Source organism: Perissodus microlepis, chromosome 1 (genome assembly GCF_051167445.1).
Source record: "Perissodus microlepis isolate ML-2025 ecotype Zambia chromosome 1, ASM5116744v1, whole genome shotgun sequence".
Taxonomy (NCBI): domain Eukaryota; kingdom Metazoa; phylum Chordata; class Actinopteri; order Cichliformes; family Cichlidae; genus Perissodus; species Perissodus microlepis.
The window spans coordinates 38,015,114-38,028,292 of NC_140461.1; the positions used below are offsets into that span (position 1 = coordinate 38,015,114).

Sequence of the window (13,179 nt, forward strand, 5' to 3'; positions counted from 1 at the left end):
CCAGAGAGGTTGAGTCTAAGACCCAACCTGACATATAGACACAGACAAACAGGCACACGCGGACACAGACGTGCATTCCCACCCCCATATGCACAACCAAATACTCGGCACTCACCCAACGTGTAGACAGACACAAATAGACACTGCACAGACAGTCGCACTCCCCAAACATACTCTATATCCCAGGTCCAGGTACCCCCGCCCCCAGAGGGGCAAGCCGCACCTAGACCCAGGAGATGTAACCCTTCTCTCTGGGGTGGAGGCAAGCGGACCACCTCCTTATCTGCAGTAGCAGGGAGGCCCCGCATCCCAGACCCCAGTCTGACGGCCAGCACCTCCTCCCAGCCCCCCAGCCCTGACGGCTAACAGAACCGGGGTGAGTGAAGACCTCAAACCTCCCTACGCCCGCTCATATGTAATGTTGTTGTGTGCTGTTCTAAAGTGCATTTAAAACTCAGGAGAGCATGGTACTAGCTTCCTCTCAGAGAGCAGCACGGCTCCTCCCGAAAACCCTCAGTGTCTAAATGCATTTAAAATTGAGGGTAGGGCACCAGCGCCAGAGATGGGTTGGAGTACAACGACCATCCTCTGGATGCTGTAAAACGTGCCCACCCCCAAGGCCCTATATGTATGTGTTATGTGAGAGTGTGAGTAATGTGGATGTCTAGGTTGCAGAATAAAATTGAGGCACAGGCGGCCAGAAGGGGACAGAGGGGGAGTGCCTCCCCTGCACCCTGGTGACATACCTGCACCCCAAGCCCTGCGTGTGTGGGTGGGTGTGGTAGAGCGGGAATAGGGAGGCAGCTGAGGATGGGGAGGGAAGAAAGGGAGGGGCAAGCGGCCCCTCCCTGGGGCCAGCTCCCCCGCTGACCCCAGTAGGCACCCCCACGCTCTGGAACCCACCAGGGCAAGGAGGCCCAGGCCCATCCGGACCGGGGCCCGCAGCAGCAGCACTGCCCAGCCCCACAGAGTCCGGGGCAGCCCACCCGACTCCACCCCAGAGAAAACTGCACCCACCCCATCATCCAATCATCTCCCAAACTACACAAGACAATAGACACCCAGGTTGAGTTCATTCTCCCCCTCTCCTATATCTCTCCCCCCACCTGCAGAGTGAGCTCCTGTAGTGAGGAGACCACCTGCAAAGATGTAACAACCTCCCCACCAGTTAGAGAGCCCCCTAGTTGGGCCGATGCACCAGAGGTCCCCTGCACTGGGGCTGAGCCCCCCTGCACCCACCCGCCCACTGCTCCGGCGACACAACAGCCAGGACCCAAGCCCCCAAGGCCCGGCCAGCACCCCAGACCGGGGGACGGAGCACCCCCAGACCCCCAAGCCTCCACGCCCGTCCCGGACCCTCCCAGGGGCAGCCAGGCTACCAGGCCAGTAACCAACGTCCGCCAGCACAGACCCTCCCCCATCTCCGCTGTACGCAGCCACAAGGAAAACACCATCCAAGAGCCCCAGAGCTTCTAACCAGGTCATGGCCACAGCCCCCAGGTTAGGCCTTCCAGGGAAACGTCCCTAGGGACTCCCCAGACGCCCTAAGGCCGTCCCTACCCCCACATCAACCACAATAGCGAAGGCAGGACCAAACCATGACCCCCCACCCCCACTAGGTGATGAAGCCGATCAAAGGAGCCCAAAGGGATTGATCAAATGTGATGGCAGAGGTTGTATCAAGACTAATGTGATCTATTAGATGGTTTTTATATTGGTTAGAATTAAGATTATTTTTATTTTTCCAGTTAATGAGGACCATTTTCTTGGCAATGCATAGGGCCGTAAAAACAACGTGGGCTGTGTTTATTTCTGCAGTGACCTCATCCAAGTTGCCCAGCAAGCATACTAAAGGGGAGGCTGGAATGTTACATTTCAGATACTTTGATAAGTCTTCACATATCTCACGCCAAAATTTCTGAACTGGTGGACAGAACCAAAGAGCGTGGATGTAATTGTCCGGTGTATTTGCTGTGCAGTGTGAGCAGTTGTTGGAAGGCGTATAGCCCATCTTGAACATCCTATGACCAGTATAGTGCACTCTGTGTAATATTTTGTATTGTATTAATTGCAAACTGGGATTTCTGATCCATTGAAAGGTTTTTAAGCATATCTGAGACCAAAGGTTTGGGTCTAAGTTGATTGATAAATCTGCTTCCCATATTGCAATAGGAAGGGATATTGATTCATCTATTTTAGAAAGTGTTCTGTATATTTTAGACAATAATTTGGGGAGTTTTAGACTAAGAAATTGTACCACACTTGGTGGTGTTTGTAATTCAGCTTCACTGGGATTAAATTTCTTTTTTACTATGGATTTAATTTGTTGATATTCCAAAAATCGTTTCTTGTTGATCCCATATTGTATAACTAGTCTGTCAAACGAAATAAAGTCTGTTCCTTCCAATATATGTTCCAAGTATTTAATTCCTTTGCAACTCCAATCTGAAAAGTTTATCATATTATTGTTTTGTAATATGTCCGGGTTGTTCCAGATAGGTGTACGTTTGCATGGGATTAATGAAGACTCTGTCATTTTTAGAAACTCCCACCATGCTGTCAGAGAAGAGCTAATATTGATGCTTTTAAAGCATTCATGTCGTTTGATGTTTGAGCTGATAAATGGTAGGTCTGAAATTTCTAGGTTATTACATAGTGCCTGTTCTACATCTATCCAAGGTTCATCTAAGAAGGTGTGTTTAAACCATCTAGAGATGAACTGAAGCCTGTTGGCTAAAAAATAGTGATTAAAGTTAGGCAGATCTAATCCTCCTTTATCCTTGGTCCTTTGTAGTGTTTTTAAGCTGATACGTGGGGGTTTATCTTTCCAAAGGAATTTAGAAACGTACGAGTCTAGAGATCTGAACCAATCTTGTGATGGCTTATTTGGGATCATTGAAAATAAATAGTTTATTTTTGGCAAGATCATCATTTTTATAGCGGCGACCCTTCCCATGAGTGATATGGGTAAAGATTTCCATCTAGCCAGGTCGCCTTCTACTGTCTTTAAAAGTGGGATGTGGTTTAATTTAGTTAATTCTGAAAGTTTAGGAGAGACATTGATACCTAAATATTTTATATTTCCACATTGCAGTGGGGAAGGAGAAGAATTATGGAAGGAGCAATTAATCGGAAGAACTGTTGATTTCGACCAGTTAATTGAATAATCTGAGACACTTGAGAAGGAATTTATCAATGCAATTACCCCAGAGATATTGGTTTGTGAGTTTTGGAGAAAAAGTAACACATCATCTGCATAAAGGCTGATTTTATGTTCTATATTCTTACATTTTATGCCCTTAATTGTTGTAGCCTGTCTAATTGCTGCTGCTAATGGCTCAATAAAAACTGCAAACAGTGAAGGGGAGAGTGGGCATCCCTGTCTGGTGCCCCTCAGAAGAGAGAAGCGGGAGGATGTTTGGTCATTTGTTCTGACACAAGCTGTTGGGGAGTTATATAATATTTTTAACCAGTTTATGAAACAGGGTCCAAAACCAAATTTATGTAAAGTTGCAAATAGAAATTTCCAGTTAACTCTGTCAAATGCTTTTTCTGCATCTAAAGAAAATATTATGGTTTCAGTGTTTTTACTGCATGAGTAGTCTATTAAATTAAGTAATCTACGTGTATTTGTTGATGAGTGCCTACCTTTTATAAAACCAGTTTGGTCAGGATGAATTAAAAGGGGGGTTATTTTCTCTAATCTCTTTGAGAGAGCTTTGCAGATTATTTTAAGGTCTACATTAATAAGGGATATTGGACGATAGCTTGAGGGATATACAGGGTCTTTGCCTGGTTTTTGTAAGAGACTGATATTTGCAGAGTTCATATTTGGTGGTAGTCTACCATTTTCTTTGATTTCCTGCAACATCCTGTGAAAAACTGGTGCCAGAATTGTCCAGAATTCTTTGTAAAAATCTGTTGGAAAACCATCTGGACCTGGAGCCTTATTATTGGGCATACTTATCAGAGCTTCCTGGAGTTCACCTGGCGTCAGTGGTGAATCCAGTGCTATTGCTTGGGTGTCTAATAATTTTGGAAGAGTTATGTTGTCGAGAAATTGATCAATTTCGTTTTTAGATGGGTTTATTTGTGGTGTATATAAAGTTTCATAGAAATCCCTAAAAATGTTATTTATTTTTTTAGGATCATATATTGTATTCCCAGATAAATCTTTAACAGCACATATAGTTGTTTTTTCTTTATTGATTTTTAACTGGTTAGCAAGAAATTGTCCGGATTTGTTACCGTGTTCATAATTTTGCAGGCGAAGTCTTTGTACTAAGAATTTAGTCTTTTTATTAATAATTTCATTTAATTCTAGTTTTGTCTTGCGTATTTTGTTTAATATTTCTTGATCTTGGTGTGACACATAGGCTTTTTCTAAGGATTTGATGTTTTTCTCTAGTTCCTGAATTTTTTTGTTTTCTTCTTTCTTCTTATGTGATGAGAAAGAGATTATTTTACCTCTCATCACGGCTTTCCCTGCTTCCCAGAGGACAGATGCTGATGTTCCAGGAATGTCATTAAAGCCTAAATATAGGGTCCATTCTTTTTTAAAGTATTTGATAAACTCTTCGTCTTTGAGCAGTGATGTATTAAATCTCCAGTTTTTTAAATATAGGGTCCATTCTTTTTTAAAGTATTTGATAAACTCTTCGTCTTTGAGCAGTGATGTATTAAATCTCCAGTTTTTTCTTAGTGTAGTATTATTCATCTGTATTAGTGTTAAAGATACAGGAGCATGATCGCTGACAGCTATAGGATGAATCTCAGTGTCTGTAATGTTACTCAGCAGTGAGCTGCTGACCAGAAAATAATCCAGACGAGAGTAGGAGTGATGGACATGTGAGAAGAAAGTATATTCCTTACTATTGGGGTGAAGGGAGCGCCATGCATCGCAAAGACCAAAGTCGCTCATATACTGTTTGATTATATTTGTGGACTGCCAGTTACGCTGAGTTCCTGCTGTATTGAGCCTATCCATTTCTTCATTTAGTCCCAGGTTGAGGTCTCCCCCCAGAACAATTGTGCAGTCTAGGTGTTCGGAGAGTGTACTAAAAAAACCGTGGAAGAATGAGGGGTCATCAACATTTGGACCATATATACTTACAATACCTAGCTTTTGGTTAAGTATAGATAGTTTGACGATTAGGAATCTGCCCTCTGGATCTATAACTGTATCGAGTACTGTGAAATTAATATTTTTATGTATTAGAATTGCTACTCCTCTTTGTCTAGAATTATAACAGGCTGAGAACACATTAGGAAACTGACATTTGTTTCAATGTTCTTTTTTATTCTCAGCACTGTGCACAGAAGAGTGCGCCCATGGACGATGTGTCTCTCCTGATACTTGCCAATGTGAGCCAGGATGGGGAGGACTGGACTGCTCCAGTGGTGAGTACTCAGCAGACAAACAGACAGTAAATGGAAAAATTACTATAAAGCATTGCATTACAAGCGTAATGTAGCATAATGTAGCTTTGAATAACAGTAATAACAGTACCGCAGTCGATAAAAATAAAATTGGCCTCGTCCTTTTCTATTTTTGTCTGCTTTTCTAACCTGTTTGGTTTTGTAATATTTGAACATAACAGTTCATAGCATTTCTTAGTATAACTTACCATAACATGGCGTTGCATAACATAACACAACATTGTATAACTGTAGAACATTTAGAGACAAACTATCCAAATTTCAGGAGCGGGACCACTCCTCCAAACGCGCCCTCCTGTTCTTATCTATATGACCCCCAGTTCTCCTTTCAGTTATTTCACTTTTCACTGACAGACTGACAGAATTTGTAATCCTGATGTGTAAATAACTAGTGGTGAGACAGAACGTTAATAGCAAAATTATCAAACACTTCATTAAGACCAACCAGTTATGTTTTTTAATGCTAATGATTTTATTTATATTTATATCTGTATGTTAAAGCAGAAGCTGCTGTAGCACAAGCTTCCATTGCTTGTTGTATTTATTGATTTGCTGAACAGCATAAAAACATGGGAAAGGAGTGTTTTTTCTGGTATACGGACCAATATAATTTCTGAGCAGTAGCTTGGTACAAGGCTAAGGGATCAGAAATTAGTAACATAATTTAAAACATGTTATAAAAACAGGTGATGTGTATTGAAACCTTTATAATATATATATTCCATTGTACCAGGAAAACATATATTTAAAAAAAACCATTGCTTCTAACAATTTTGAAACCTTTAAAACCATTAGATTTTGATCTGTGGCTATTACTTGTTTTCCTGCAAGACTTGGCTGGAAATAATCCAGCCTAAAACATGAGCAGCATTTAACTATTAGTGGCACAGCGTAATATTACAGATTGGCAATGTGTTTAAAGGGACACCTGGCATTAACCTTATGTCATGAGAGGGCAGAGGTCAATCCCTGTTGATTGTGCAAATCAATACATTTTGCTTGGTTTACCTTTAGCTTCATACAAATGCAATATGTAGGAAAATAGAAACACATGCAACATGAATACAAATACATAACACTGAAATAAGACTAAAAGCTCAAATTCACAAGCTGCTGTCCCGTGCATTTAGCCAGAGGTAAAGAGTGAAGTGGACATTGTTGACAGGTGTGTCTAATATACGATGCTGGGCTGCATGTTCAGCTGTGCTGGGATTTTTAGTCTTTACGCGCTCATTATGGAGAGAAAAACTTTTTATCCATGTCTGGCTGACAAAGTTTATCCATTACATGAGACACAAACAGCTAAAATATGCTTTGGCTTTGGAAAAGCTCCTCAGAGCTCATCAGTAAAAAAGCACGTAAATGTAATGTATCAGAGGCATTGTCTGTTTCCATGACAACAAATGGAGGCCTGTTCCGTAATGAAATGCAGACAGAAGAGCTCACAAAGAAACCTCATCGTTGGCGTCAGTGTTTTATGGACTTTGCCTAACTTCCAACAACCTTGTGGAGCGAGAGAAGTGAGGTTACTTAAACCCTTATAATCACAGGTCGTTTCCTGTAGGTGACTGAAATCCTTCTATCAGCTGTATCATGCACAGCAGAACAGAGAGAGAAAAACACCTTTTTTAACCTAGAAGTTATACCAGAGATATGATAAGAGAACCACATTGCATCAAGGAATTCTGAATTTAAACCATTAAGCTCAATGGTCAAGCTCAAGAAAGACCCTAAGGCAAGCTTGCCTTAGGGTCTTTCTTTTGGTCTGCAAACATGAGAATCATCTTCATACCCTCAGTATTATGGAATCTCTCTGGGATTCATCTGAGAAGATAGAAGGAACCAAAATCACAGAAGAACTCTGTCAAGTCCTTCAAGATGCTGGAACATCCTAAAGTTGAACCAAAAGTTTATTTTAAAAATGTGCAAACACAGAAAAAGAGCAAGATGCAGACAGCCAGGCTCCAATTTCATTCTTAAACTTCTTGCAAAGCTAACATTTCAACCCTCTGTCTTTCCTGTCTGTACAGTAACATTGCAGGCATTTTCACATTTTCAGACATAATAGAAAGAAATGGTTTTAAAACATTTTTACAACAAATTTTACACATTATGAGATTATAAGCAAAGTCTAGACATACATGTATAATAATTGTCATGGTCCTGGGTCTGATGATTATTAATATTCTGCAATATTGTGGCACCCTGCTTTCTATGTTCATTTATTTCCTGTTTTACTTTGATAGTCCCGCGTCCTGTGTTACTGTATTCTGTTTTGACAGGGAGGAACTGTCTCATGTGGGTGATCAGTCCCAGCTGTGTTCACTCCTGTTCCTTATTTCCTCGTTACGCTCCTGTGTATTTAGTCCTCTGTCTTCCTCCTTCTGTTGTTGGTTCGTCTGCGTTTCTTCCCCTGTGTTTCCAACTTTCAGGTTTCTAGTTTCATACAAATATTTTGTATTTAGTTTTCCCAGTATAGGTTTCGTTAGCTTCATCCTAGTAATTCTGTGCTTTTTGTTTGTACTTTGATTCAGCCAAATAAAAGGCTCGCTTTCTGTTCATCACCTCACTTCAAGTCAAGTCACGAGGCATAAGTCTTCTGGTGTTTACTATTTTAGCCTTTATGTATCTTTTGCATAGTTTTTCTTAACAAAGGCTATGAGTGAACTAATGCAACTGTGTCACATCTGGAAAATAATTCTCGCTACACAGAAGTAATCTCTGTTGATTGAAATGATATACTTCTGAAACTGCCTACGCAGCAGTTTGCTTCTCATGTGCCTGATTCTATAAAGAATCTTTATCATCTTAAATTGCTTCTTTGCAGCATTTTCTTTCTTTTTATCTGATCCTTTTTGCACATGATAATCTTTGTCATTATAATCACCATCCCTGCATTACATGATAATTTTCATCAGAATTTTTCCTTATCTGTCGTTAATTTCTTCTCTTTTAACTGCTTCTGAGGCTTCTCCCAGAGTCCCCTGTTCTGTCTTTGCTTTCTCTCGTCCTGCTCCTTCTCTCACTGCTTCAACCCTACTTTTGTCTGAGCTGTTTATGCTGCCTGGCAGAACAACAAAGTTCTTCACCTGGACAGGGCTCTAGAAAGGGAAGGTGGCTGAGGCTCACACATTGCTACATAAACGAATCTGATTAGCTGCAGAGGAAGACTTAACACAGTCCCGTGGCTTTCTTTTTCATTGTTCAGGGTTTTTAGTCACCTGAAGTTTGACTTACTTGTTAGTCACAACTTGTGTTCGACAAACATAAAACGCATTTTCTAACACAACAAACATGTACATCACAGCCACATAGAAAGTATGTCTGCATACAATATTATATTTAGTAGTTCAGTGTAAAACGTGTGTAATAAATAGATTTTGACAAGAGAAATATTTTCAACATGAAATGCTATAAAACCCTGTAAGTCAAAGTTTTTGCAAATAAAGCACCCCCTCTTGGTGACACTAGGCCATTGCATGAAACGTGTTCATGATGGAAAGTACCTCGACTTAGAAGCAGGAAAGGGAACTGCCAGTAACTAACTGGCACCTGGCTGGGGACAGCAAGTCTAAGCATGTGTTTCAGTAAAAGCAGCTGTTGATCAAAATTACTTTAAAGCTAATTTGCCCATCGAGTGTATAAAATGAGAAAGAGGGGGTTACAGTATACCTCACCCATTTAAAGAAGCATGTTCAGATTACACACAGAGCAACATTATTTCTGGTTGCTGTATTCACAAACAAAACTGTATAACACTGATGGTCTTTAGGACCTTTGGGTTAAAAAAATGGGTTAAACAGTGTTCAGATCATTCTGCTTACAGGGGTTACCTACATACACTGAGCCCTTTATTTAAAAATGTTGGTCACTTGACCACAATATATCTGACATAATATAAGGAAAATAGATTCTCTTTTAAATTTAAAGCAAATGAATCTCATTGGTGCCATTTTATTTAACAAACTGAAGGTTGAAGTGATATTCAAGGTCACAAAGTAGATTTTGTTTATCTGTCGCTGATATATGAGTTCTCGTGACCGAATCATTGTTCAACACTTTCCCAGTGAATCGGTTTGTAACACATGAACTGAAATTGTGTCAATTCTACTGATTTGGATTAGATTAAGTGAAGTGGCTGGGTGATATTTAAGCCTTTAAATTCATTCATGTTGCTGGTGCATCATACAGGACACTGCTGAGCCATTCTATATTAGAAAGTAATAGGATTTGAAACAGCGTAGGACAAAAGTGACCACAGGATTCTTTGTGCAAATTGTGTAAAAGCATGTAGAAAAAAAACACATTACTCATTAGCACGAGCTCGACATCCCCATAGGAGAGACGCTTCTGTCTGACAGTGCAGCATCTTTACAGCAAATTACATTCTTCCACAGGTAATGAGAAAATGACAAATTGTACGACGAGGATGTGTGGAGGCAGAATTTTCATGCTGAGCTGTTTTAATCTAACACGGGAGAAAAATGTACTCCCCGATGTTCAGATTCACCTGTCGTACAGCCACGTTATCCACAAAGCAAGGTGTGATGCTGCTCTGTGCAGAGCTTTGCTTTAACACTAAAATAAACAAGAGGGAGGAAAAGGAGAGGGAGGAGATGCATAGATGAGTGCAGGAACAAAGAGACAGGTCGAGAGATGTTAAAGACAGCCAAACTTCCAGAGAGAAACAGACACATTAAATTGAGTTTGACTTTCCCTGTGTTTACTTCCACTCCCTTCCTTAAACAAGGACACAAGTGGGCCATCAATTCTTCATCCCCCCTTTCCTTTAGCTTAAGTGGTAGCAGATTTACCTAACCCATGTCTTGGCTTGGCCTCAGTCCCTTGGCTCTTGCGCAGCAATAAAAACAGTAAACAAAGGGGAATCTGGAGTACATCGAATAAGAAACGGGGGCTAAAGGGGCTATGAGGCTCATTAGGTGCCAATAACCTCCTCATCACCAAAACAGCACATGTTTATAGCTAGGGGTTTATGCTGAACTGGGCAGCACCAGGGAGGGCAGTGCGAGAGTATGCAAACCTGGGGAGTGGAACCAAGTGGTTAAAATGAAACTGATATTGAGATGCAGTCGTTTCATTTCTACTTTAAACATGCAGTCGGCACAATTTTCTTTTTCCTCAGACTTATTTGAGTATTTGAGAGATGTGCTCATCAGAAGCTGAAAAATAGCTTCTACTTTTAGGTTCTGTTTTTATTGTTTTAAATAAAACAACCCTTTAAAACTTTTTAAACTGTCAAAAGTTATTTTCTCTGAAACAAACCGTCCGCCACTTTCAGCTAAATCAAATTTTGTGTACAATTATAATTGGACACTTTTGCCAAATGCTCGGTTTTCCTTTTTAAATTTTGCCATCTTTAAATAATACAGACTTTGATTTAGTTCAGTTTTATTTGGCTTGACGGCCGGTGTCCTGCAGGTTTTAGATCTCAGCCTGGGTCTACACACCTGAATGAAATGATTAGTTCATTACCAGGCCTCTGGAGAACTTCAAGACATGTTGAGGAGGTCATTTAGCCATTTAAATCAGCTGTGATGGATCAAGGACACATCTAAAACCTGCAGGACACCGGCCCTCGAGGCCTGGAGTTGCCCACCCCTGATTTATGTAGTACCAAATCACTGAGCATCACATACTGTGACACCAGCAATGTAGGAAATCACACATCCTTAGTAACCGCACATTTTACAGCACAGCATAAATACATTGATACATCTATCTGAAACATTACAGGAATAACTTTTGTAATTGGTTTCGCTTCAATAAGATTTTACTCAATGATTCCCAGTTTATCATCCTTTTCAGAAACCTCAGATCAGAGCAAACGTGTAGATGCTGTGTCCATTTAATACGGTGCCTCACCAAACCACGAAAAGTACATGCAGGCAGAAGTCGCAGTAAGTTTCAGTCTGCAGTCAGAACAGAGGGAGATATTTTATTTCAGGCCAACGTGAAAATAATCACGGGAAAACATTTAAACTGACATAACTAACAAAATTACAGGTAAATACATATTACCTGCCTAACGTAATAATTTCTGGTAATTAAGGACCCTGTAATGTACTTCATACTTGCTCACTAGTAACTTCTTGGCTGTTATACTGAGTTGACAGTGCCCTGCTGGCACTGCAGCTTCTGCTTTGCCTCTGGACAGTGTGACATCGAGTTGACCCACTTACTGTTGTTTTCTTGTCAAATCTGTACATCACTTTTAAAAATAGCAAATAGGGAACCTGTTAATCCTGTTGTGTGTGATGTGTTTTACCTAACGAGTTTTTGCTTTACTTCTGGTGTCTCGCCCTCGTTTTTCACCAAGAAATATTTCTGTAAAAGGATAAATTGGTCTGGTGAGGTTTGCTGAGATGACATGTGGCTCTCAGTGGCCAGCGTGGTCACATGTCATCTCACTGCTGTGCCCAGACATGCTAGACATAAAACACACACACACACACACACACACACACACACACACACACACACACACACACACATTGGGTAGACAATCTCACACTCAATCATATAACTGCCCACAGTGATACATTGTCTCTTTGCGGGCCAAGTCTCTGTAAGAACCAAGTTTCGCACAAATCTTCCTGCTGGCTTCCATGTTTGAGAAAGCTTATCAAGGTGTGCAACATCGTAATGCAGCCTGCACTTTCCCACAGCTGCTGCTCTCCATTTTCACTCTTTTGTTTGCCTCTTGTGTGCCTTTCTTCTTATCTCCCGGTGCCACTCTTCAGCTCAGCTGCACAAAATCCATACGGATTCACTGCAGTGCAACTCTGCCTCAGCTTCTGGTTTTGATTTCTGCTCGCCTCTGTTTGTTCCCAGCCAGTCAGCAACTCTGTACAAGCCTTTTTGCCACAGATTATTTATGTTCATGCTTTCTAAGTTTTTGGTTCTGTTTTCTGTGTTTTCTGAATCAGGTTCAGGTTATGTTATTTTACTTTTAGGTAGAGGTTTACAATATCCATCTTTTACTGTAAATGCAGGCATTTGCAACATTGTATGTATATATATATATATATATCACATTGTTTTACACTTTTGTACAGTGAGTGCAGTGCAGCCTCGCTGACAAACCTTTCCAGCAATCAGTGTTTAGTGTTCACACCATGTGTTAGTATTAAAAATCTAACACTTTGTTCTTACTTCTGAAAAATATTCTGAAAGGCCTTGAATGATTAGTGATTCATTCATTCATGCTATGTAAGCTCCCCTGTCAGCAGCCGGCACACTGCTGAAAGCTGCAGGCTTTGAGCTGTTAAAAAGTAAACCGCAGTGGTATAGTTTCTAAAGGCCAGAGACAATATCCTATTGTTAATATAATGCTGGATACAAATCTTACTAAGCTGGACTAAAATGTTGTCTTAAATAATCCTCCTTGTTAATTTTCTCATTTTTGTTCCCTGTAAAGTTGATTTTGTTAGAATAACAAATTTGCATTATCTAGATGCTTTGGCCCATTTCTCAGTCCCATAATCCAGTGCAGCTGCAGACTGGCAGGTTAATGTCCAAGAACACCTTTTCACCTCAGACATTAGTAGATGATCTCATGAAAAATTCAGCCATGCTTGAAAAATAATTAGCTTCGAAGAACATTGAACTTCGAAGTGTTTGTGTCTTTTCACTTAAGACATGCTGCAATTAATCTTTCCCTTTAACACAGATGCTACGTAGAGTTTGGGAGAAACAATTAACGTGCACTAAAAAAGTAAT

The 13,179-nt window shown here is 40.6% G+C and overlaps 1 protein-coding gene across 3 annotated transcripts in view; it reads left to right on the forward strand.

The window, feature by feature from the left end:
* LOC146394232 (multiple epidermal growth factor-like domains protein 11) overlaps positions 1 to 13,179 on the forward strand; it is a 243,083-nt gene that overhangs the window by 94,647 nt on the left and 135,257 nt on the right. For all 3 annotated transcript variants that reach the window (XM_084922899.1, XM_084922887.1, XM_084922893.1), the window contains one exon: positions 5,308 to 5,400. In XM_084922899.1, the coding sequence (XP_084779025.1) occupies positions 5,308 to 5,400 (93 nt within the window). The remainder of the gene's footprint in view (positions 1 to 5,307; positions 5,401 to 13,179) is intronic.